This window comes from Brachycentrus maculatus, unplaced genomic scaffold, assembly GCF_059751285.1.
Source record: "Brachycentrus maculatus isolate JH-2025_06_01 unplaced genomic scaffold, ASM5975128v1 h1tg000055l, whole genome shotgun sequence".
In the NCBI taxonomy this organism is placed as follows: Eukaryota; Metazoa; Arthropoda; class Insecta; order Trichoptera; family Brachycentridae; genus Brachycentrus; species Brachycentrus maculatus.
Window position 1 is genome coordinate 6,358,587 of NW_028280809.1, and position 11,391 is coordinate 6,369,977.

An 11,391-nucleotide genomic window follows, 5' to 3' on the forward strand; every position below is an offset into this window, starting at 1 on the left:
GATCATTAGAAAAAATTGAAAGTTCCAAATGATTAATACTATATGCTTAATTATTATTAACTTATTATTTTTTGACATCTCATCAAAGATGAAGAAGAATATGGAAGTCTGGGCATTTACGGGGCTTACGACCGTCATAGGCTGGTTTAAGTGATCACTTTACACACGTGTAACATTCACCAATTCTACCCATTATTGACAACCACACTACTCAAATTCTTGGAAGTTCTATATATATGAACCAATTTAGAAACCTTGTTCATGAATCACTAGAACTTCACTAGAGACATCTATTGGTGAGATGTAAAGAAGCTTTTTATTAAGCAGAAACTCTTATATTAGTATGTGAGATCCGAATCCTGGATTATAATCACACACATGAGAAACGCCAGAAAATACTAACTTTTTGAATTACCTAATGTCCAAGTGACGATAAAATCTATCTACAGCTTATCCAACACCGCTTATCGTTAGAAGCATGAGTTTGAATACTTCAACGTTTTCTAAGAGAACACTTTAACAAAATTCTAAGTTATTATTTAAGTTCTATGATTTTACTTGTGAATTTACGTAGGACATAAGTTTGGTTATGTACTAGTTGTAAACTATCTTATCTAACACTTATATACTAAGCTATCACGATACTTAGTTCTTATAACTTGATAATTCACCACGTTACAAAATACATTATACTTTTTAAAAATAAAATAAAACCCAATTTTTTAATTAAAAAATATCATGAATTGATACGGCTATGACTTAGTGGTAATATTTATCGATTTAAAATTTAAATTTTACTTGGACGATATTATTATTTCTTAAAATCTGGTGTTGGAAAATGATGCTCAATTTTTCGAACCATAATGCATTTTGTGAAACTATAGTAACTATCATTTTAAAATAATCTTTATGTTTATTATTTATCTAAAATACTATAAATATTATTTTTCTTCTTTTAACCCCTATCAGCACCTTACAATAATAATGTAATATTGATCGTTAATCATGTCAATCTAAGTGTAATGTAATTTTACACAAATAATTTAATAAATTAATTAATTTTATATTGTGATAGGTTTCAGCGTTGGAGATGAGCTGGGTTTTGGCCAGTCGCTGACGAATTTGGACACCAGCAAGAGAAGGTCTGTTGCTGCTAGAAATGGTGTTCCTGGAGCTGCAAACGGACTTGGATCCTTGATGGTTCCACAGCAGCCACAAAATGTAGGTTTCTCAAATATTTAAACTATAAACTTATAAGTAAATTAAATTCGATTGAAATCTTACCATACAGCATCTAATATAGAAATTGTAACAACACACATTATTTGATCTTCATGTCAGGATTTTGATCGTGTTAATGACTGGCAACGACAGTATTAGGCATAGAAGATTGACTTTAGATGGACTCTAGAGAAGATAGCCTCAGATGGAGTTGATTTCTTGAAATTCAACGGTACATCTATAGACCCTATAAGTAAAAAAAGAAATACCTACTTCAATACTTTTAAGTATCTGAAGACTCTTTAGTTGGTGTCATGTAACGACAGTACAAAAATTCAGTTAAAAAAAAAGATGGTGCATAGAACCAGAATATCAAGCATTAATTTTGTGTTCTGTGATTAGAATTATACTTAATATAAATAAAATATGTATTTGTAGCCTAAAAAATTCTCTTTGCCTATTTTGTAAAATGATTTCTTGCATATCCATTTTATATATCTTAAAAATGATAGTGAATGTGTTGAGTACATAATAAATTAATAAGGCTGATCCCTAAAAACAATACAATAGATAAAATACAATATTTTACAAAAGCTCACCTCATCCCACCATACATGGCTATTGTTAACTCGCGCATACTGTGTCACGATTTTGATCAATATATCTAGAAATTTAAAAATTTTGAGTAGTGTTGTTTTCAATCGTGGGTTAGACGTTTGTAAAGTGATCACTTTACCAATCCTAAGACGGTCGTAAGCCCTGTAAATGCCCAGACTTCCATAATGTTCTTAATCAATGTTGAGATTTTAAAAAAATACAATGGAGACAATGGATTCAGTGCCTTAAATTAATCAAGATCTGGCACATAGTTCATTTATACGAGTATTTCGTATTTCGTCTGGTCATATTTTCTAAATAAGACACCACTAAATCTGATCTTTATGCGAGGCTACATTACAAATTCTTATAAAGGCGGACAAAGTGTGCCTACTTATATTTTTGAGAAATTTAAAGCTTTTTAAAAAATAAAATAACCATATAAAGCATCCTCAATCGAATAAATCAATTTGAGTAGGTACATAACGAGTATAATTTCTTAAAACAATAATTCAATATGGTCAAGGATAACGGTTATGTGGAAGGATCTTATCAATTCATTTTCACATGTAGTTGTGAATATTTAATATAACATGTATTGCTGAAGAAGTGTTACAAGTTCAACAAATATTTCACAATACATACGTAATGTACCCATCTTTACGTGATATTTTTCAAACAATTTGGTTTGATTTAGACTGTTTTTTGTTTTAACGAGTAGCCACCTACTTTCCCTGTTAATTTATTGAATATTTCAAGTGTGGGAAAAAACTAAGAACAAAATATTAAGGCACGTCATATTACGATACTAGATACCATATTCTACCAATTAATTAATGTTTTTATAGTCTTTTTCATTCAAAGACCGCACAAATTTGTATCAGATAACGAGATTTTCGATTTATATTTTAAATATTATAATCAAACACTGATTTTAAGGGTTTACTAAATTGTATATTATATGTATTAAAAAAAAAATCTTTTACCTTGTTAGGGCATTACCAAACTAATTGATAGTAGTTTGATAATGCCCTAACAAGGCGAAACAATTGTCATTATATTTATTTTTTATATAAATCTTTTATTTTTTTTAATAGAAAATGTATATAACTAAGTAGACCCTGAAAATCAGTTTCTGATTGAAAAAAAAAACATTTAAAATATAAATTAAGAAGTTCTCTACAAATTAAAAAATAAATCAATAAATAGATTTTTTTATTATTGACTAACATTTTAATTTTAATTTTTAAGCATTACAAATTACTAATTAAATATTGAATAGATTTTTTTAAGAATACAGATATATTTCTTCTGTGTCTATATAAATACAAAAAAATATGATTCAATAATTTGGCGCTTATCGATCGATAAAAAATAGGGAAATAAAAATTAGATGAAGTTTTCATACTGACATTTATTTTCGGAACAGCATTTTATACAGTAAAACAACTATGTTTATAGTTTTTTTTAACCTTTATTTTGTTTGACCAGTGACCGGGTTTTGTCGTTATCGATATCTCTATCTTTTTTGAGCCCAGTTGATGATATCCGTAACGACGAAACTCGGACACTGGTTGGATAAAATAGAAATGGAAAAAAAATTATAATTGCTATTTTAAATAATGAATGAATAAGGAAATTACATCATTTATCAAAATGCATAAACTTTTCATTAAAATCTTATGATGATCTTTATCTGCGGAGTCGTATTTATTCAAAGGCTTTAGAAAATTATTAATTGCTGCTTAATTTCAAAACACAATATCTAAAGGCATAAAAAAGATGAAAGTATAATATTTGATGTCTATAGGCATGTGTTTCGAAGATGTTATTAACCAATGTATTCATTGGCATTTGATGGTCATAAACCGCAGAATAACCATGCATTTGTATGACAAGATATGTCGGAAATCGTTTTGGCATTTCGTCACTTTCTTGAATATTATTGAAAGACGTTCACTGTTTATATCTATCGCTGTTAAATCTCACAAGTTTCTCTTTCTGATTAGCTTTTAACCTGAATATCATGTCTTCCGATTGCATTATTATTGACTATCGTTATGATAATATAATCAGACAACATCAAAAAAAAAACAAATAAACTTAGATGTTCCTTTTTAAAAGTATAAATTAGATTCCTTGTTGTTCATTTTATTTTATTTCTATTGTAAACTTATGTTCCTAGATTGCATTGAACAATGAAATAGATTTTACAAACACATAAAAATAAGAAACGTGTCTTGAGATGGTTTGAGCATGTGAATTGAATGAGTGAAGAAAGAATAGCCAAACGAATTTATGAGGCGAGCATGGTTGATAATAGAAACAGAGGAAGATCGAGGAAAACTTAGTATGATCAGGTATTTTAAACACTTGAAAGTGGTCAGGCAGGAGTCAGAATAATCGGCGTTTATGTATGAGATGTATGAATGTGGAAGAGGTGAAGATTATCTGCAGACACAAATTTGTTTGCGGCGTTCTATTCTCTCTGCTTATCTTTGCGAGGAAGAGGCGTGATGGTCAGTTATTAAGTTAATTTTTTGGTTTTACAATGTACATTTGAAATCGTTAATATTATTTTATTTCTTATTTTTCAGGAGAAAATTCAAAAGGTAAAGAACCGATTGACGGTTCGAATTCCATCATCATCGACAACCATGGCTCCTCCAACAACGACGCTAAAGATAATTAACACATCTCCAGCTGTAGTCCGGGTAGAAGAAAACGTCATACAAACCGGACGCTCTCAATCAATGCGACAGTTGACTCTTACGAATCCGCCACCATTGGCAGTACCTCCATTCAAACCGATCCCTCCATCCCAGGATATGGTAGCTCCAGTTCCAACAGTTGCCTCCAGAGCCTCATTCGGACACTATCCAATCGCGAATCAAGGAATAGTCAAAACCTCATCAATTACCTACGGCCAGAATTCGCAACAAAACCTTAACAGAATGGGTCAAGTTCCTAAGTCAAATTTTGTCAACGTATCCGCTGCTCCAATGAGAGTTGTGAACGTTGGACAAGCGGTAAGAACTCCCGGATATTCCAGTTCTTCCGATCAAGGCTTGAGAACTATACCGGCACCGGTAATCGTTGGTACTTCACAACAGTATCCGTCTTTCCAAGCAATGCCAGCATCGATTTCAAGAATAGCTACTGGAGCTTCCATTCGAGTCGATGATTCTTCTCAATCTAGTGTTTCGATAGTATCTCCACAATCACACAAAAACTCTGTTCAAATTCCAATGGCTCCTTCGATGATGACTAGGTACCCGACTGCAGCATCGTTCGCTCAGAACTCTATTTCTCTTCACAAAGACCAAGGACCAGCTTTCGCTTTCCCTGCTCAATACCAATCCAATAATTATGCTCAGCTTCAAAATCATCTTTCTTACAATCAAGCGACACAAATTACTCCTAAAATTGATAATATGGTGCAATATAACACTGTAGGGAATCAAAACTCTGTGTCTGATTATCCAGCTCAAGGTACTCTATATGAAAAGATTTTGGCTATATCCAAAGCAACGAACTTGTCCGTAGAGGCAATTGAAGCCGCAATCAAGCTAAGACAACAACAGCTTATTAGTCAGATGCTCAACACACCACCGAGTACAACTTCCACGACGACCACTTCGACAACACCACTTCCTCCGCGACCTCCACCAACATCGCAGCCAAAAAGGTATGAAGTAATTATTTTTACAAAATTATTGTTATTTATTAAAATTTATTAGTTGCCTAATCAGTTGGAAAATCTCCTAAGTAGGCTATGTATAAGGATTTAAAGCATTTTTAGCTTATGTCTTAAAAATGATAGTGGATGCGTATAGTTCGTAATAAATAAATAAAGTTGATCCCTAACGACAAAACAAAAGATACAACAATACAATATATGCAATTGATTAAATATATTATATTAATCAAGTTTTGTCACATAGCTCATATTTATCTTATAACGAATAAGACAAAGATGAGATAAAATCCGATAGATCTTTATGTCATATTGCCATAAAGATCTATCGGAAAATACACCTCTAAATCCGATAGATTCTTATGTCCTATTGCCTCATCAATTTTTGTCAACTGTACCTTATTTTGCACATTCTGTTTCCAATATAATATTATATATGATGCAATACAATACTACTTTTATGACATATAAAGTCGGTGTCCAAAATTCAAAATTAAACATCATCTTTTAGAGTCCATTAAACTCGGGAAAGTTTTAACCTTTTTCAATTAATATTTTTTTATGAATCATCATTAAAATAACGCTATCATAACATTTTGACACAAGTTAAGTAACGTCACGTTTTACATAATATTTGCATATTTTATTTTAACGTTTCTCTATATATCGGTTACAAAGAGACATCTTCACAATATTTTGTGTGTCCAAATTTTCGTTCACATAATCTGGATTTAATTTACCTAAGAATAATTTTTATATCAAGGGTTTTATTGATAATGATTGAAAAATCTTACACATATTTCACAAAGGTCCTGCTAATTGAAAAATACTAATTTCTACCAAACATGTCGCTGACTAAGTAACATTAAATATTTTTTTTCAATTGAAGGATGATCATATGGTAAGTTCCAAAATTTGAATAGTTTGGTTGTCATTCACCTGTAGAATATAAAGTGAATGTTACACAGTGTATAAAGTGATCACTTGTGTCAGCTAATGAAAGGTCGTAAGCCCTGTAAATACTAGAGAATATGGAAGCTTGGGTATTTACAGGGTTTACCATCTGTCTAAGGTTGGTTGAAGTTATCGCTTGATATCACCATTTAAACATATAATAAATAACGTTTTAGAGCATATTCGGCTGAGAGATTGCATTTTGACTGCATTCGGTCTACTTTCATCCTTATTTAGTCAACTCCATGCTTCGCTACCATCCATTAGGGTTAGAACCAGGACTGCATTGTGCACTGCCAGGGTATATAATAAACAAATGTTGGGTAATATATCCAAAATAAAACAAGGTTTTTGTTGGATTGAATTCTACATTTATTTATGTATATCATAACACGTGACGCGTTTCGTCTTCTTAGAACATTATCAAACACTGACTAAAAATATTTACAAACTGTCCCCATGTACTAATAATAATTGCTATTATTAGGTCTAGGAGTACATATAATGGTGGGTATTTCAGTGGGGGTATTACCCAACAATTCAATATGGAATTCTACCAACTGTCTGCAGTTACAATAATAAACAAATGTATTTTTAAAAATAATACTTTTTTTTACACTCTTTACCTTTAATTACTCTTTTATTTTCATAACCGTTTATTTATTTCGAATAAAAGTTAATTTTTTCTATCCAAAAACGTTATTTCAACCAAAAAAAATTGTCAAACCTGGGTTTAAAGAAAATTAGTTGCGATTTATCGTATATAAAGCCTTAATTTATAATATTCATAAATATAGCCAACAAATTATTTAAAAACTGTTAACTGTATGTTTCAATAATGTTTTGTTACAGGCACACCAAATACCAAGATCCAGCCCAGAAGGTGATGAACGCTCCAAAGGAATATTATCCCGTAGGATACGATAAGAACTTCGATGACAACTTCGTATCGAAGGTGGAACTTCCTGAGACATCTTTCTACTGTGGCGATCAGAAACATTTCCCAGGGTTGTACGGAGATGAAGACTTAGGTTGCATGGTAAATATATTAATCTTTAATTTTATCCCATTAATGACATAATAAAATAAATCAAATAAAAACATGTCGGGTTGTGGTTCCATGATTAGTGTCGCCGACTCCTGAGTCAGAGTTTCTCGGTTCGAACCCACTCTACCACAATTTGATACCTATTTCTAATAATGAGTTGCTTAGGCTCACAGAAATCGTATGAAATTGAAGTATTTTTGTAAATAATAACACAAATATTCGTTATTTAATTATTAAAAAAGCACATATTTATGGTATGTATAATTTCAAAATCCTGTGGGCATACAATGTTTTAGCACCTGTCCAGAAGGTTAGTTAGAAAAATTGTTTCTTATTCATGATTTTATTATACCTGACCATATTTATAAATGAGAGTATAATTATCCAAATTCAATTTAAATTAATCAAAAAAGTTGTTTGTTACTCTTGTTTGTTATACCTGATCATATTTATTTATAAAAGTATAATTATACAAATTCAATTAAAATTAATTAGAACAATTGTTCGTTTTTCTTAATTCTATCATACCTGACCATATTTATACATAAAAGTATTATATAATAAAATAAAATAACCCCCCTATCCGCACCCCAATGGTGCATAGGGCACTGTGTCGTATAAACGCAGTGTTATCTTGATCGTTAACACGTGAAGGAAAGGTGATCAGCCGTCCGCATAAGGTACCAGTCCAGAGTAATATTGAATAAATATTACAGTGAAAAAATCACTTATATTTATTTGACCCCCCTGGGAATTGAACCCGGGACCTCCAGAACGGTAGCGGAGCGTGCTGACCATTACACTACTGAGGTGGACAATTTTATAATGAAATAAATTTTATTTAAATTAATCAGAATAGTTGTTTGATATTCTTGATTCTATAAGTTGTTGGGTTAAGGTGATGTTTACATTGTTGACGCACACTTAAAATTATTTACATAAATGGGTATTCCTACGTGCGTCCATATTAGACGTCCAAATAGAAAGCGCCGAAACCAGGTCATCATAACTCAAGTGTGGCTCTAATATTTTTTAAGAGCGCTTCTTCACCTTTGATGTCACGAACTATGATACTCCTACAATAAAATTGACAGGTATCGTTAATGATAACTTAATGACGAGGAGTTTGGATAATAAAATATATTTTACAGATGACTTCATATTTTTATTGAGAGAGAAAGCGATAGCTCGTAAACGAATGTTCATTTATGATCTTTTCGACGAGTGTAGTAGTAAAAAATATTCATTTTTAAATGAAATATGGTAATTTAAATATTTTATTTTTATTTTTGGTGGTTGCTTATGTTACATAATAATATATACAGAGTCATCGAAAAATAATGCCAACATTTAAAAAATTAAAACACCAAAACCCTTCATGTTAAACAAATAATTATATTTACAACATTTTGAGTGTGTCCAAATACTTGTTGACAATATCTGGATTATCTCTAATTACAGGAGTTATTTTCATATTATTTTTTGACATCTCATCAAAGATGAAGAATAATCTATTCATCAATAATGGGTAGAATTGGAGAATGTTACACGTGTGTAAAGTGATCACTCAAACTAGCCTATGATGGTCGTCAGCCCCGTAAATGTCCAGACTTCCATATTCGTCTTCATCTTTGATGAGATGTCAAAAAATAATATGAAAATAATTCTATCACGAAACGCTAGCTAGTAAACGTATTTTTTTAAACGTGATTTTGATATGCGCGCGCAAAGTACTCGTTGCATTGAACGCACGCTTTCCTAGCGGCTGGATTGGTAGAGGAGCCCCCTTTGCCTGGCCTCCAAGAAGTCCTGATCGTGTCCCTTTGGATTTCTTTTCTGAGGGTACATTAAAAACATTGTGTACGCAGTAAGGATTAGGGATTTGGATAACCTACGGGAGCGAATTTCTGCCTCTATCTCTACAGTTACTTCTGAAATGATTGCAAGTACGTGTAAGAAATCGACTAAATACATTTACATAGCAACGAACACATCGAAACATACTAGAATTTGAACTTTTCAAAATATTTTTACGTACATTTTAAGATTAAAACCATTGAATTACCTTTATTTGTTTTTTACATTTGGCATTATTTTTTGAAGACCCTGTATAAGAAGACAGGGATATTATTATTTTTAATAGCTTGTTTTAGTAATCCATACATTTTCTTTTACAGGTTTTCCACGTTTGTGCTTTGACGGATGAAGGACTTATTATGAAATCTTTCTTATGCCCGGAGTCCACGTTATTCGATCAAACCATATTGAAGTGCAACTGGTGGTTTTATGTTGACTGTAAAAGCTCCAAACGGCTTTACGACTCAAACATACCAATTTCCAAAAGCTATCAACTTATGAAAGCTTTAACTTTCTTCTCCTCGTACAAAAAAGAGGTACAGGGTGACGAACAAAGTAATGTCGTAGAAAGATCGTCTCAGATAACAGAAAACAGGGAAGGTGTAAGAAACGCTGTCAAAATTCTGCAGACTCAGTCTCATATGGAACTACCTAAAGTCGAGATCATTGAAAGTAAATCAAATCGCACCAATTTCGATCAAGCATCTAGAAATAGTAAACGATTTACGCCTGTGGATGTTGGGGAAATCAATTCCTTAACTAGTGATATACCTGAAACAGATAACGTTGCAGCAGAAAAGATAGAAAAAGTTGACGCAGTAAGAAAATATAGACAAAACACAGCAAGTAGAAGAAAACAATCTAGCACTAGCGAAAACAAACAAGGATCTCAATCTCTACAACCGGAAATTAATGTCAATCCACAAGACAAAAATGAAGAGATAACCTTAGAAGGTACAACAAGTACAGAAAAAAGCGTTGTACATACTATGAGCGTAAGAAAAACAACCAGAAAAAGGCTGAATTATACCCCAGCCAAACCAAAAGAATCTGCTTCTAATAAAACGACAGATGATTTGAATCAGAGACACCGCTCAGAAAGAGCAAGCGAAGAAACTGAAGATGACAAAGATGAGAGACAGATTGTGAAGGTAAATAAGAGACTGAATATAGAAGCTGTAGGAAAATCTAATAGCCATATTTTAATAACACCAAACAGAGCAGCTGCCGATGTAACCATAGCTAAAATGGATGAAGCTATCATAGGACAAAAGAAACAAGATTCAACGTGAAATAAAGAATAGAACAAATTCTTGCACAAAGTTAAACATCACAGTGAAAAGTGGACACAAAATTTGTGATGATAGTAGTGTGTGAAATTGACTGAATTTATGAAATAAACTAAATTTATTTATATATAACGCATGGCGAAGGACTCTTATCTATACCTAGTGTAGTAATTAATTACAGTAGGAGACAGAATTGGAATAAGCATCCTTTTACAGCTTTGCTTGCTTTTGTAAATATTTATTTTTTAGGTACTGTCGCAATATTTCTTATATCGCTCATTCCTTTCAAGAACGTCATAAATAAAAAAAAACTTGATTTTTCAGGAGAACGTTTTTAAAGTTGAAAAATATAAAACAATGTATAAAAAATAAATATCAAGCCACTCATTAAACTTTTTACTGTGGAACAGATCTTTTTAGGTAAAACCTGAAGGTTTTTTCTCCATTTGAAAAATATTTAGTATATTTAAAAAAATAATTAAACAATACCTTTTCTTCGAAATGCAAAAACAACACTTTCTGCCCTGTAGCGGGTAAATATTATGTTAAAAATATGCCTCTTTTGCTGGGATAAAGTACATTTTCTGGGCAATCCGAAAACACGCACAACTGAAAATTGACGATTTTTGATTTATGACGTTCTTGAAAGGAGTGAGCGATATCTTTTTGTATGTTATGTGTTATCGTTAACAATTATGATAGATATTGTTTTGTAAATATTTTTTAGT

General features: G+C 31.7%; 1 protein-coding gene across 1 annotated transcript in view; it reads left to right on the forward strand.

The window, feature by feature from the left end:
• mtg (mind the gap) overlaps nucleotides 1-10,801 on the forward strand; it is a 32,874-nt gene extending 22,073 nt beyond the window's left edge. The window contains exons 3-6 of the mRNA XM_088278313.1: nucleotides 1,076-1,221; nucleotides 4,416-5,506; nucleotides 7,322-7,508; nucleotides 9,695-10,801. Of these exons, the coding sequence (XP_088134439.1) occupies nucleotides 1,076-1,221; nucleotides 4,416-5,506; nucleotides 7,322-7,508; nucleotides 9,695-10,666 (2,396 nt within the window). The 3' untranslated portion in view covers nucleotides 10,667-10,801. The remainder of the gene's footprint in view (nucleotides 1-1,075; nucleotides 1,222-4,415; nucleotides 5,507-7,321; nucleotides 7,509-9,694) is intronic.
• Nucleotides 10,802-11,391: the final 590 nt, after the last annotated feature.